The sequence below is a fragment of the Jaculus jaculus genome, chromosome 6 (genome assembly GCF_020740685.1).
Source record: "Jaculus jaculus isolate mJacJac1 chromosome 6, mJacJac1.mat.Y.cur, whole genome shotgun sequence".
Taxonomy (NCBI): Eukaryota; Metazoa; Chordata; class Mammalia; order Rodentia; family Dipodidae; genus Jaculus; species Jaculus jaculus.
In genome coordinates, this window is record NC_059107.1 from 139,833,993 (window position 1) to 139,849,570 (window position 15,578).

Genomic DNA, 15,578 nt, shown 5'->3' on the forward strand with positions numbered 1-15,578 from the left:
ACTGGGTGACCAGGGAACCTAAGTGGTCCTCCTGTCTCTACCACTCCGTCAGCACTGCGGTGTCAGGCATTCGGTTGCTCACTGCTCCTGTTGTGAGTGTCCGGGATATTGTCCAGCCTTTACCTCCCTTCTTATAACAAGTGCACAGACATTAGAGAAGTCCACCATAGCTCCTGGTTTTTACATGTGGTCTGGGGATCTGAACTCAGATACTCAGAACTGGGCTGCAAGCACTTTATCCATTGAGCCATCTCTCCAGTTCAGTGTACCCCCTCCCCACAGAAGTCATTAGATTCCAAGTAAGCACCACTTTGAGATGTGTCATCCATAGAACATTGTTTGAAAGTTGTTGTGCTAAACATCTGGCACACTCTTTATTCCTGTCCATCATGTGGCATATTGCATGGAAGCATTACTCTGTTTTTCTCTTGATTGGAATTTTTTTTTTCTCATTTACTATTGTCTGTTAGTATACTTAAGTAAGGTGAAGAAAAGGCTGCGTGATTTTCTCTAAGCCGAATGAAAACTCAGAAAAGTGGATGCAGTAGAAATGGAGAGCACACATTGGCTCTCATGTCTATGTTCTAGTAGCTAGACTTGGCCCTCTCATAGACATTTCCAAAGTAGACTGGTCTCTTGTGCCAGGCAGTCAAGACCCCATGGGACTTGGTCTATCTGCCTTTACAAAATTTATTCCAACATTTCCCATCTGGTTCCATACTGTTCATTGTTTTGTCCGAGCATATTTTCTTGGTCCCACTTCCTAGCATTAGGTTGGTCTTATTAGGTCTAGATAGTCATGCATTGTCCTTAAGCCCCTTAGTATAGCCTTTCCCTGCAGAGAAAGTAGCAGTTGTGCCTTATAGCTACTCACTCAAAGAATGTGTGCCTGTACAATACACTCATGCATGCTTATCTACACTGTTGGTTGCCCACTGGGTCTGACAACGAATGTGTCCGCTTTTGTTCACATATCGTTGCAGTAGGCATATGCAAATCAGGTTGATGGCAAGGAAAACTTCTTGGAGTTGATGCTAGAGCCAGGGTTTTAATGACCAAGTGAAACTGTGGACATGAGGGGATAGCAGGTATGCTGGGAAGTGACTCAGCATTGGAATAGCATGAGTTTTCAAAGCATGGTGGCTCCCAGATTATGCTTGCCTCAATGTTTTTGTAAGATCAAGGAATGATTGGCCAAAGATTTCTGTTAGAAGGTTATAAAGGACCAGATTGGAGGGGAGAGGCCAAAGAAGAAGCTGGTACCAAGCAGAGTATCAGAGGGGACCCTTTCATCTCTATTCAGTCCATGTTTCCTTTCTAGTTGTCACCGAATCTGCCCCACAGTTTGTTCTTGACCAGCCCTCTATGAGAATGTCTTGCCAATCAATGATGAAAATGAATGGCTCTCTAAGACATCATGCCTATTAGGCATTGTGGCACTTCTCACAGAGGGCAACTCAAGATAAAGTGGGTGTGGTAGTACATGCTTGTAATTGATACCATCTAGTGGTGTTGGCTTCCTATTCTCTGCCAAGTAAAGAAATAAAAGGCAGGAAAGGGTTTAAAAGAATAACGTATATTATAAAGTAATAGGTAAAGAAAGCAGAGAGAGCAGGCTCCTCAGTCTATAGTGCCAATGGGAACTGGATTTTTATTGGAGGAAACTTGCCCATCCAGAGTCCATGATTGGTCAGCTTAAATCAAGGTGAATGCACTGGTTGGTCCTTGATGCATCCAGTACTGTCAGCTCCCAGAAAGCCCAACAAGCCAGCTTGCTGGTGGGAAAATTCACTCAGGCCATGAAGAAGTAGGAGGAAGAAGGGTCCCCCTTCACCATCTTTCCTTAGAATATAGTCACTTACCAGGCTGGAGAGATGGCTTAGTAGTTAAGCGCTTGCCTGTGAAGCCTAAGGACCTTGATTTGAGGCTTGATTCCCCAGGACCCATGTAAGCCAGATTTACAAGGTGGCACATTCATCTGGAGTTCATTTGCAGTGACTGGAGGCCCTGGCATGCCCATTCTCTCTCTCTGCCTCTTTCATTGTCTGTTGCTCTCAAATAAATAAAAATAAACAAACAAATTAAACGAATCTACACTTACCAACAGCCCTTTTTCTCATTTGTCTGCCTAGGCAAGGAAACTGTCCAGCTCCTGTAGTAGTCCAAAGTCTCAGCACTTGAGAGGTAGAGAAAGACAGAAAGATCAGGAGTTCAAGGTTATCTTTACTACATTTAGTCCAACCTGAGCCACATGAGACAGTGTCTCAAATAAAACAACAACAACAAAAGAATAAAAAAGGAAATCAACTCAACATGAAGTGGTAGTATGTATGTGACCTTTAAGTATGACTGTTCAGTATGGATTTTTCAAATGAAATAGTTTCTTTATAGTTAATTACTGTACCAAAAGCATGGATATCTGGCCCAGAGAGATTCTGGGAATTTATTACTGATGGGTAATTAAAATAGAAGAATTATATATTTTTAATTCTAAGGAAATAGGGTCTGGAGGTAAGCTTGCAGTTTTCTTATCAAAAACAGCAGCATTCATAGACTAACAACACTTACAGGATTTTGAATTCATGAAAGATGATACATTGCACTTGAACCTAGACAAGCATCCAACAGAGATAATTAATACCTACTTTTAATTAGATCCTACGTTCATGGAAGGAATATGACCTGGCAATAATGATCATAAATTATGGAAAAAAGCTGTTGGATATCACAATAGGGTGCAGATCTGTATTTGGTTATGAACAAGAAGAAACTGTAGAAAAGGTAATTTTGTTTTGTTTCTGCTTTTTACACATAGACTACTATCATTAACCATGTTAGAAAAAAATTGATCAATTTTTACTTTGTCATAGTTTCATGGGAGAAAAGTAATATTAGGAACTCTTTCAAAACAACTCATTTTGGAGTTGTGGTCAAGAATATGCATAAGGGGGCTGGAGAGATGGCTTAGCGGTTAAGCGCTTGCCTGTGAAGCCTAAGGACCCTGGTTCGAGGCTCGGTTCCCCAGGTCCCACGTTAGCCAGATGCACAAGGGGGCGCACGTGTCTGGAGTTCGTTTGCAGAGGCTGGAAGCCCTGGCGTGCCCATTCTCTCTCTCTCCCTCTACCTGTCTTTCTCTCTGTGTCTGTCACTCTCAAATAAATAAATAAAAAATTAAAAATAATTAAAAAAAAGAATATGCATAAGGCATGCATGCGGAACAGTCCCTATTACAGGTACTGACTGCCAGTTGGCTGAGGAGAGAGATTTCTGTGTTAGCTGGACATTGGACTAACAACCCTTTGAACTCTTTTTTGAGTCCAAGATGTTATGTCCTGAGTAGGTCACTGAAAGTAGTAAATATACACAAGAACTCTTTTTTATTTTATACCAGAACTTTTAATCTCATGTTCAAAGTAGGTTTCTGAAAGTAATTATAATACTAATTCTCTTCTTTATGAGACTGCTAATTTTTGAGACTTATTTTTTAATATGTGTTTCCTAAGCATGGGTTTTATAAGAGCTTGTGCTTTATTGCCTTTCTTAGAAATTGTGGGGGCTACATGATTTCACAGGCTAAGTTTTGAAATGTCAGTTTATTGGGTTTCCTTTCTAAATGAATATTTATTTATTTAAGAGAAAGAGACTAGCAGAGAGAAAGAGGCAGACACACAGAGGGTCAGAGACTTAGAGAGAGAGAGAGAGAGAGAGAGAGAGAGAGAGAGAGAGGGAGAGAGAGAGAGAGATAAGAGAATATAGGCATGCGAGGGGCTCCTGCCACTGCAAATGAATTCCAGATGCATGCATCACTTTACACCCCTGGCTTTACATGGATACTAGGGAATTGAACCCAGGTCTTCATCTCTCTAACATCAGCTTGTTGGGTTTCTGAGCACACTAGAAAGGAAAGAGAGCCCCATTTGGTTTCTTGGGTGAGGTAGCCTCTTGCTTCTCACAGTGTTGCACTTGGTTGGCCCCATGTCTAGCCCTCACCTATGCTGAGAAGGAAGACGAGTACTCACACCACTCACTTTCTGTGTAAGCAAATGCTGAGAAAAGCCTCACAGATCACCACCACATGGCTGGAGGACTTCCAAAGCGATGATGCTTTTTCAGCAGGTTTTTTTTTTTTGAGTCATTTAATTTTGTATTAGTTATGGACATAGTATGTAAACAGCACATGATGGTGCCATCCTTACACTCATCCCTGACCCCCTCCTTGTTGGGGATGCCAGTTATCCCCATGGGGATTGTGGGTCATGCATTGTAGGTTAGCCATCAGTTATGGGGAAGAGGCACTGTCTGTGTGTAATGACCTAACTTGTGGCTCTAAGAATCTTTCTGCCCTCTCTTCCATGAAATTCCCTGAGCCATATTGGGTTCATTTTAGGTGATTTAGAGGATGGGCTCTTAGGATCCCCTGGATCTCTGGTTTGGTAGGTGTTGAGTGTCCTCAGTGTCTATCTGCTTCACCCTTGTGCTGATATCAGGTTCACTGACAGAGCAATACTCTTTTATTTTTTTTGTTTATTTTTATTTATTTATTTGAGAGTGACAGACAGAGAGAGAAAGAGGGAGAGGGAGGGAGGGAGGGAGGGAGGGAGGGAGGGAGGGAGGGAGAGAGAGAGAGAGAGAGAGAGAGAGAGAGAGAGAGAGAGAGAGAGAGAGAGGATGGGTGCACCAGGGATTCCAGCTACTGCAAATGAACTACAGACGCATGCACCCCCTTGTGCATCTGGCTAACATTGGTCCTGGGGAGTTGAGCCTCGAGCCGGGGTGTTTAGGCTTCACAGGTAAGCGCTTAACCACTAAGCCATCTCTCCAGCCCAGAGCAGCACTCTTGCTCATTTCCCCAATTCCTCTGTGGTTTCAGCTGGGGCCCTAGTGAAGTGTGATGGCCTGTTTCTCTCCTCAGGCCCTGCTTTCATCTGAAAAAAGGAAGCAGATTTTCTATCAAAGAATGAAGTCAGCACAGGTTAAATGAGACAGCCATTGTTTGTTTTGAGAGAATTTAATGGATATAGGCCCTCTTGTAGCCCAGGATTGGTGGGATCTTGATATTGGAGAGTGAACTCATCATGTGGATATGATTCTGACTGTTTCCCAGTTCCAGATATGGTTTCCTTTCCACTGAGTGGATCTCTTAGCCAATCCAAGAGCAGCTGGTTACCCACCATAGCTGTGTACCACTATTGCACTTGTGTGAGCATCATGTCAGGTTGTTTGCCTCTTAGTCACTTATAGATCTCAAGTTGCTTGGACAGATGTTGGCCACTTTCCCCCAGTAGCTCATGTAGCGCTTTCCAGCACTAGATGGGCTGTCTGGGGACTGGCTTTCTTCCGTATTCCAGCGAGGTCTCTCCATGGTCCTTACTGATAGCATATGGTATCTTCAGCAGTGGGGACTTACCATTAACCTCTGGTGGGTAATCAAGTGTCCTGACAGAAGAATTTTGTTTTTTCTTTTTGCCTACAGGTAGTTTTATTTAAATTGGGAGCAGTGTGTGTGTGTGTGTGTGTGTGTGTGTGTGTGTGTGTACATGCTGTATTTCACCAATTAAGAATATTTTATGTATTTATTTATTTTGCAGAGAGAGAGTAAAGGAAAGAGACAAATATTTAGAGGGAAATAGAATGGGTGTGCAGGGCCTCTAGCTGCTGCAAGTGAACTCAAGATGCATGTGCTACCTTGTGCATCTGACTTTACATAGGTACTGGGGAATCAAACTTGAGTCTTTAGGCTTTCTAGGCAAGTGTCTTAACCCCTGATCTACCTCTCCAGGCCCTCAACAAGTTTTTCCTCTGTCAACTATCCATTTTGTATCATCCAGACCTTTACTTAAGACTGTCCTTCTGTGGTGTTGTAGGTAGGGTCTCATACCTCTCTGATCCAAGCCTCTGGTCCATCAAAAGTTTGTGTCACTTGCTCTGATTAAGACCATGGGTTCAGCTAATTTGTTAGTGAGGCAGCTTCTAAATGCTAGAGACCTCTTTTAAGCCTAAAGGTGCTTAGCACTTTTTTTCTTGAAAACAGGAGACAGCGACAGGGTCAGTTCGAGGTCACAGACAAAGAATAGCTGGTGGGAAGTTTAAGTGTACACAGGTCAGCACTTAATCCACTATTACTGATCCTGCTAGGTTTCATTGAAAGGCAACATAGCAAAAGTAATTAACTTAGTTGTAAAGAAGCTTCTTGTGGGAAAAATAAAAAAGAAAACAATAAAAGGATACATTCCTAAGGGCTGTCTGTAGGTTTTTTTTTTTTTGAAGATTTTTGAGAAATAGCCTGAGCTGCAGTTAGAAGATGCATATACTGGAGGGGGCTGGCTGCTTATATTTGGTGGAGCTTCTGGAAGGAAAGAAAAGGAAAAGGAAGCAGTTTGCTTACTTTCCATGAAATTTGTGGTACTGTGTCTGGCTTTAAGTTAGAATGCTTTATCTGTTATTAATTGCTAATTGATATTGGTTATGCAGGTCATGCTTTTTTTCTACTAATGTATAAAAACATCATATAAAGTGATAGTTTTTTATAACTTGTTAAAATGTATTCTGATGTTTAACCAATGTTTCTAGGGCTCTTGTTCTAAGAAATATTCAAGAGGGAAGAAGCCCCAGCAGGTACTGTTGCCTGAAAAAATAAGCGAACAGCTGGCCTTGGTGGAGACACATCTACTAAAACTGACAAAGCAATGTAATTTTCTCCTCTATTCTTATGCTCAGCATTATGTTTCTTAGAATGAGAAAACACTTTGTTGGAGAATTAAGATGAGATTAGTATTTGGTAAACCCTTTAAATGATTACATGGTGCTGTTACATTATGTCATTAATCCTAACAACACCTGTCACTTAAGGGATTGGGAGATGTTTCTTTCTTTTTTTTTACATGTGTGGCTCACAAAGATATATGGCTTACTTAAGTTTACATAGCTGGCTTGGACTTGAGATTGCCCTCTGTTTCTAAAGCAACCTTGGCACTGTTATTATTTTGGACCATGGTGTTCTTTGGGCACTGTCCTAGGTACTGAAGGCTGTTGGACAGCAGCCCTGGGATTTACCCATAGATGCAAAGCACGGCATCTCCCTTGTAACAACCTTGAAGCACATGTAGTGGTGGTGGGTAGAGATGGCCCAAACTGGGAATTACTGCTCTAAAGGTAGATATGCAACTGAACGATAGTAGGATATTGTGATGACATCTTGTGTTATGTACTGTGCCTACTTGAATAGGGAGTAAAATGAAAGATTAAGTTAATTTCAGGTCACTATACTATAGTGATTTTGTAATGGACTAAGGTGTTAATGCAGTGGTTAGTATTCTAGAGTTTTCTGTTTGAAAACTCTGGAAATTTGATTTAGTTTTTGATGATTGTCATATTTTAAAGAAGCACATCAAAAAAACTCTTGTAGAACAAGAGAGCACCTACAATTTCCCAGTATGAGGCTCCACATTGGCCTCTGGATTTCCTGGGAGCCATCTACGCTTATAGAACTTCATGGCCCTGCTCACCTCTCTTATTGTGTTCCTTGGTTAGAGTTTGGTGGTTACGCTGTTGGATTTCTCTCAATCTCACTATTTCCTGCTGGTTTCAAGCTAAAGTTATTTAACTTAACTCAGTGGTATATTATTTTCATAATTAGAAAACCCAGTTTTGGGAAAGCTGTAATTATATTGTGACATATATAAAAGTACTATTCCTTCAAGTATAAAGCATTGTAGAGATGTGAATTAGTTACTTCATAATGCCAATAAAATATTTTATTGTTATGAAGTATAATGTAGCATAAAGTAGAAAGTATAACATGCTAAGCAGTATAATTAGCAATGAAAATAACAAAAATAAGTATTTTGTATTGTGTGTACCCTGTGTCAGTACTATCTTAAATACTTCAAACACAGTAAAAATCATGTGAGTCATATGTGATAGCCAAAGGCACTGTTACTATGCTCAGTTTAGATATGAATAAATTTAGGGACAGAAATGTTAAGTAACTTCCTGAGGTTTCACAATTAAAAAAGTATCAGGGTTAGAACTTGCACCTAGAGCTTAATGTGGTGGTACACCCCTGTAATCATACATTGAGTCAGGAAGATCACAGGTTCTAGGCAACCCTGAGCTATGTAAGGAGACCCTGTCTTAAAGAAAACAAATTGAGTTTGAACCCACCCCCTCTGGCTCCAGTGGCTATGCTGTACTTCTTTTTAAAGATGACTTTATGAGGACAGGATTAACATAATTAGTAGATTCCGAAGGTGGGCCCTTTAAATTTTAGGGGAAAATAATGGAAGGAAATAATTGAGTTTATTGGTTTCTTTAAAAATTATTTATTTATTATTTAATTGTTTGTGGAGAGAAAGAAGAGAGAGACTTAGAATGGTTGCACTAAGGCTTCCTGACACTGCAAATGAACTCTAGATGCATGTGCCACCTTGTGCATCTGATTTTACATAGGTCCTGGGGGATTGGATGTGAGCTGTCAGGCTTTGCAAGCAGGAACCTTTAATTGTGGAGCCATATCGCCAGCCATTTAATTCTTTTTCTCTCCAAAATGTAGTATACTTTAAGACTCATAAGTTAGTATTTAATTGAGTATTTTACTCATTTTAAAGTTTATATCCTTCAAAAGCCTTTTGTTTTGGTTGTTTAGATCAGAAAATAACTGTGCTTACTAATTTTTTAACCTTAGACACTACAGCAGAACTCTCAGGATCAGAAGACCCTATGTTCCTTTATCCCATAGTGTCAAATTGGACAGTGAAAGGTGCAATAAGGGAAGGTAGGTGACCTGAGTGTGCACATATCATCTAACCTCTAAAGATTATTATGCATAGGTTTTGTTTCTACTGTATGCTTAAATGTCTCCCTTGTTCTTAGCAGAATTCTTTGTATTCATACCCATTGAGAATAATGCAGATTCTTGATTTCCAAGTAATGAGAGGCTTAAGTGGAGACCTGACTTACAGTCTGGAAAGAAAACATTCATGGTGGCTTATTTTGGTGGTGAAAAGTGCTGTTGTGAAGCTTGCAAAATTGAAGGCATTGAAAACTGCATTAGTTATGTTGAAGTTCAATTATAAAGAGATGGTAATATTATTGCTTGACTCAGAGTGAAATATAAAGTTAATGGTAATTATGAAACGACCAGCATTTCTACCCAGTTAATCATATATTACAAACAACTTCACTTAAATCTTTCTCAACATTGAAATTTTTAGAAAATGAACAAAATATACAGTATAAAGGACTATTTGCTACTGAAAAAAATAGTTCATCCAACATTTACTCTTAAAATTTTCAATGTGAGAAATAGAAAATGTAGGCTAATCAACTTGTCTGTTATAACAAAGACTGTTTGCAGTAGTAACCAATAATGGGGTATATTGGTGAATGTACAATGAGTTTTTTTGTTTTTAATAGTTATGAAATTTAAGCAAAGACCTAGATTCCTGGAATTTTTTACGCAAGTTATGCTTAAATGCATGAATGATGAAAAATTTCATCTCGTGGTGGAGATAGCAGCTCCCGTTTGTGACTTCTTAAGAAGGTATTTGTAGTATTAGTTTTTGTAAATGTTTACTGCTTTGGAAAAAATGAGCCACACTGTAGTTTTAAGATATATAAGACAGATAGAAAAGTGGGTAGGCATAATCAATTTTCACCTGATTGGTGGAGATTTATTCCTGCATGGGTAAGATGATAAAGCAGGAGGACGAGAAGTGTGGCTGCCAAATGCTGCCTATGGATACAACAAGGAGGCTTCGCTCATGAACGCAGAGCAAGTGTGGCTTTCTGCATGACTGGGCCTGTTAGTGCTTCATCACAGATGAGGGAGGGTGTCCACGAGACCTTACACTTCCCAGAGTGAATCGTGGAGGTTGGTGATAGTCGGGAGTGGGGAAGTCATGACCTCAGTGGTGTAGTCACTGATGAGTTTCCTGTTCTCCAGTGAATAACCTCCCACCTATGATTAGGCAAGTGACTCTAATTAAACCAGTGGGTCAAGAAAGAAACAGACATAGTACGGAAACAGGATGGGGGCCTGATGGCAAGAAGAAGGGTTTTAATGGAGGGAAAGGGAGAAGAAAAAGTGGGTAAGCTGAGTAGGATCAAAATGCACTTTATACATATATGGCCCCCAACACCTCATCACTGAAGCAGACCCAAAATGAACCCAACACAGCTCAGGGAAATTTTGCGGAAGAGAGGGCGGAAAGAATGTCAGAGCCCCACGTTGGGTCATGATATGCAGAGATATTTTCCTACCCATAACTGTGAGCTAACTCCACAATGCATGACTCATATACCTCAACAAGGAGGAGCCAGGGGGAGGGGGTAGGACATGGACGAGCCTAACAATGGTACCAATTTGACTGTATTCACTGAGTACAAAAGTAATTAATTAAAAAAACCTTAAAAAAAAACCCTAAACACACCCACATAAATATAGGAACTAAGAGACTAGGGCATATTCAGATTTGCAGCAAGAAATAGGTCCTTTCTCTTGGGTCAGGATGGATAATAGCATCTCTCTAAACAATCAGCTCTCTCTCTTTGCAAGATTTAGAGCCATACTTTGATCATACAACATGTGATCCTAATTCATATGTTGTAATGAGTACAGCCATTCCTTGGAGTGTTCATTCATGTACATGAACTAGAAAATCCTCAAATGGAAGCAGTAGCCTTAAAGCTGTTCCTCTATTTCCTAAGCCAGAATGATTCTCTTTGCTTCCAAAGAAAGTCATAATGTCTTGTTCCAGTTATGAACAATGACAAATGCATACTGGCTACTGGCAAAATAAACCTTTCTTTCACCACTGAGCATAAACCTATCCATCATATTTATGCCTTGTATGCATAATTATGTTACATATGTTTCTTTTTGGAACATCATCACTTAGTGAAGTATTTGGTGGTGATGGTCAGGGTGGACATAGTGAAGAGATGGGTCTGGTTGGAAAATAGCAGGCAATTGGTCTCTGGCAGAAACATCCATAGATGAGTCCCCAGATTCCCAGTAGTCATGGGGCCAAGCTTTCTAACTTATCCAGACACAGCATTGGCTAAGAGGACTGAGAGACTCTGGGAACTTGCTGCAGTTGTATGAGGCCCCATGTAGAGACAGGACCCATAATCATCTTCATCACAATTGAAGTGTGAGAGGCCAACCACCACTGGGATCATACAGTATATCTAACACTGGAAATGAGTCATCTAGACTCATTTTGCCATGACATTAAGCATGCATTGCGTGTACAGTTTATTCAAGTTTTTGGTTCATATTCATAGTGTTCTGGTAAGATTTTGCTATGTTTAGTAAGAACTCATCAAAAGAAACAGGAATTTCATACAAGTTATAAATTCCTGGATAATTAAGTGACAAATAGCAATAGAAAGATAATAAGTGACTCTATGTTGTTTGGAGAAGGTGTGAGTCCACTGGAGTTCATTATTGAGAAAACAGTCTTAAGTACTCCAAAGATGGATGGGGAGAAAGTTTAGCTAACAGCAGTAAGTGGCTGAGAGCTTGCATTGGGTAGAACCAGAAACACTGAAATCAGCTGGAAGCTGGTGTGTGTGTGTGTGTGTGTGTGTGTGTGTGTGTGTGTGTGTGTGTGTGTTATCTCAGGCACAAAGGGAAGTGTCTGAAGAGATTATTTTCAAGCTAATTCTGTTCATCTTCCACCATGTCTTGTATTCCTCCTCCTTTTGCTAGGGACACACTTGTGGAATGCGGGCGGTCTCTTTCTCTTTAGCATGACGAGCACTTTGCTCTTAAGAGGTCAGCTGCTCCTGGATGAGCAGAGATCACTGCCTAATTTGCATGTACAACACAAATAGCCTCTACAGAGTTTCAGTGATAGCACATTCATTATTGATTTTTTTATTTTGGGGTGGTCTTGCATATTTTTATTGACTTTTTTCTCTTTTTTGTATTAGGAGGTATGAGTCCCTTCTTGGAATAAGAAAATTAATACGTAAGGACAATTATTTGTATAAAAAGATAGGCAAGCCTGTGAAGAAGTATAGAGCCGTAGTAATAGAGATCGAAAAAGTAAGTTTCCTATCTGTTTTGAAATTTAAGCTTAATTAAGAAATTAATAATGGATCTAGAGATAAACCTAATGTGTTATAAAATAAAACAGAAAGAAATACCAGTATGTATAATTATATGATTCCATAACAAATGCTTAATATACTAAATAAATGTTTGTATCATCATATCTCTTTGCTAATAGGAATCCTTCTGTTACTTTTGGTAGTAATATTCATAGAAATGTATAGAAAAGCCATTGTGTGTCAGTATCAGGAGGTAGGCATTCAAGTAAGATGAAAGTTTTATTTTCACGGTCTAAATTTAATTTGTGACCTATTTGTTATCTTTTCCATTAAGGATCCAGAAGTGGTACCAAAAAAAAAGAAGAAGGAAAGTTTAAAAGATTTCTTTTTCAAGAATCCATCTGTTTATGAACTAGAAGAACACGAACGGTATCAACAAATTAATAAATTCAATAAAAGTTTAGTGAAAAGTTACTAGGCATTGAGCACTAATGTGGCTATTAATTCACTTGAAAACATAACATATACAATTACCATTTTCAAAGACATACTAATGACAAGAGTACAGTAACCAAGACAATACACAAGTAACTTTGTGGGTAGTCACTGGGCATGGTGGCGCACGCCTTTAATCCCAGCACTCAGGAAGCAGAGGTAGGAGGATCTCTGTGAGTTTGAGGCCTCCCTGAGACTACATAGTGAATTCCAGGTCAGCCTGAGCTAAACTGAGACCCTACCTTGAAAAACAAAACAAACAAAAATTTTGTGGGTGGGATGATATGCTGTAGTTAAAGCCAGCAGCCATTATTTAGATGGGGTGGTCAGGTGATCAAATTGTGAGTAACTTTTACATTTTATTTCAGGGGACTTAAAAAAAAACTTTTTAATTGGCACATAATGTGTGTCCATATTTATGGGTAGAATATGCTACTTTATATATGTATGTAATGGGTAATGTTCAAAAGAGGGTAACTAGCATTTCTGTCTTCACAGACATTTGTCATTCCTCTGTCTTGGGAACTTTAGTTATTTTGAAACCTGCACATTATTGTAGCTTATTGTTAGTCTACTATACTAAAGGGTATTTGAGAAAGCTCCTCTTATCTAGCTGTGTTTTACCATTCATTGTTAGTCTCTCTGTATTTCCTTTTGCTCATACCATTCCCAGTGACCAGTGTCCTACTCTCTCTCTGTCTGGAATATCAACCGTTTTTCACTTCTACAATGGAGTGAGAGCATATTGTGCTTGTCTTTCTGTGCCTGGCTTATTTCCCTCAATGTGACATACTCCAGGTCTGTGTATATCTAAACAAATGGCAGGATTTCATTCTCTTTTAAAAGTGGTTGAAAAACATTGCTGTATAAATGTATGCCACATTTTCTTTATATATTCATCCATTAATAGACATGTAGGCTAATTCAGTATCTGGGTTATTGGGTTATTGTATACAGCATTCTCATGAACATGAGAGTGCAGGCATGTCTTTGATTTAATGAGTCTTTAATATTTCATTGATTTATTATTATTTGAGGGAGGGATAGAGAGAGAGAGAGAGAGAGAGAGAGGGGAGAGAATGGATGTGCCAGGGCCTCTAGCCACCGAAGACCAACTCCAGACACATGTGTCAGCTTGTGCATCTGGCTTTATGTGGGTACTGGGGAATCAAACTAGGGTTCTTTGGCTTTTCAGGCAAGTGTTTGAACAGTTAAGCCATCTCTCCCATTAATGTAATGTTTTTTTTTTAATGTATATTTATTTATTTATTTGAGACACAGGCAGACACAGAGAAAGAATGGGCACGTCAGGGCCTCTAGCCACTGCAAATGAACTCCAGATGCATGCACCCCCTTGTGCATCTGGCTTATGTGGGTACTAGGGAATCGAACTGTGGTCCTTAGGCTTCATAGGCAAACACCTTAACCACTAAGCCATTTCCCCAGCCCGGATGTAATGAGTTTTGATGTGTCATTGGTTTAATGAGTGCATAATGGGTTTATGCTCAGTAGTGAGGCTACCAAATCATATGGTCATTTTGTTTCTGAGGAGCTTCTGTGCTGTGTACCATAATGGCTGCATTACAGGCCTCATGTTCTCAATCATAAAATGGATCATGGCAGAATGGTTGGTTTCTATTATTTCCACTGAGGCTAACACTTACTATTTGTACACTTTACCATGTATTAGTTCCACTTAAAGAGAGGCAGAGGGGAGACAAAATGGAATATGAGAACTTGCAGTAATAGATACTAATCGTGATATAACGTTGCCATAATTACTAAACTTTCCATATGACTTTTTTTCTTTTTTAAAATATATTTTATTTATTTATTTATTTACTTATTTATTTGAGAGAGAGAAAGAAAGAGAGAGAGAATGGGCATGTCAGGGCTTCTACCCACTGCAAATGAACTCCAGACACATGCGCCCCCTTGTGCATCTGGCTTATTTGGATCCTGGAGAGTTGAACCGGGATCCTTTGGGCTTTGCAGGCAAATGCCTTAACTGCTAAGCAATCCCTCTAGCCCCTGTTTCTTTTTTTAAAAAAGAAATTAGCTAACAAAGAAGTAGGTTTCCAAATGGATTCCCCTCAATGTCTTTGGTTTTGATTAACCCTCTCCAATCTGTTCTCTTCTCTTTCCCCTTCCTGACCCTACTTAAAGCCTTTCCACCCCTAGGATGCCATCCCTATACTTACATATCTACTACCCCTCCCCCACAAGCTTTCCAGCTTTTGTTTTTATGAATACTCATTATTATTATAGTTTTTGTGTATCATTCACCATGTAATGTTACTGATTTTGACCCTAATTACTACCATCCAGGTATTAGTAGAACTGCTTCCGCTTTCCTTCTCTTTGTATTTGCCTGTTCTCTGAGTGTTCCTTCACATTATTTATTTGAATGATGGTATATTTAGGTAGCACTGTTTATGGAGTATTCTATTCTAGTATGCCATGGTACCTTTTGTCATTTAGCAAATATTCATTCATAGGTTTTGGGATCTTTTCTATTCTATTAGATTTTATTAGTTTATCTATTTCTGAGTTAATGACACACCATTGTAGTTATTTTTGCTTTAAATCAAAACTTATTGTCCATAGAAAAGTTTCTCTAGCATGGTCATTCCCTTTGTGCAAATCTTAGATATTCTACAAAACTGTTTGGAAGAGCTGGTTGAGTAATAGAAAGAGTTCTATTGTGAATGTGATAAAGATATAATAGAATATAGAGCAGGGAGAGGGGAAAGATATAAAAAATATATACACAGGCTTAGGAAATTTTGTTTGATTTTTACAATATTGATTCTTTTTATTAGTAGACGGACCATATTCTTTGGTCTTATAATAGCTTTTAACAAATTTTTGTGATGCTCTGCCTAAATCAAGAGCTATTTTTAGATGTATGTAAAATTACATTTTGACTTCTATTCTTTGTGTAGGAAATATAATAGAATTTTCATATAATCTAAACAACTTGATAATTTATTCATATGTACAGTGTTTTGTGGGTTTGTATGACC

The 15,578-nt window shown here is 39.1% G+C and overlaps 1 protein-coding gene across 1 annotated transcript in view; it reads left to right on the forward strand.

Annotated features, from left to right (window-relative positions):
* Cfap54 (cilia and flagella associated protein 54) overlaps nucleotides 1–15,578 on the forward strand; it is a 290,039-nt gene that overhangs the window by 96,778 nt on the left and 177,683 nt on the right. The window contains exons 27-32 of the mRNA XM_045152254.1: nucleotides 2,656–2,781; nucleotides 6,571–6,688; nucleotides 8,684–8,773; nucleotides 9,415–9,541; nucleotides 11,938–12,052; nucleotides 12,392–12,486. Coding sequence (XP_045008189.1) covers nucleotides 2,656–2,781; nucleotides 6,571–6,688; nucleotides 8,684–8,773; nucleotides 9,415–9,541; nucleotides 11,938–12,052; nucleotides 12,392–12,486 — 671 coding nt within the window. The remainder of the gene's footprint in view (nucleotides 1–2,655; nucleotides 2,782–6,570; nucleotides 6,689–8,683; nucleotides 8,774–9,414; nucleotides 9,542–11,937; nucleotides 12,053–12,391; nucleotides 12,487–15,578) is intronic.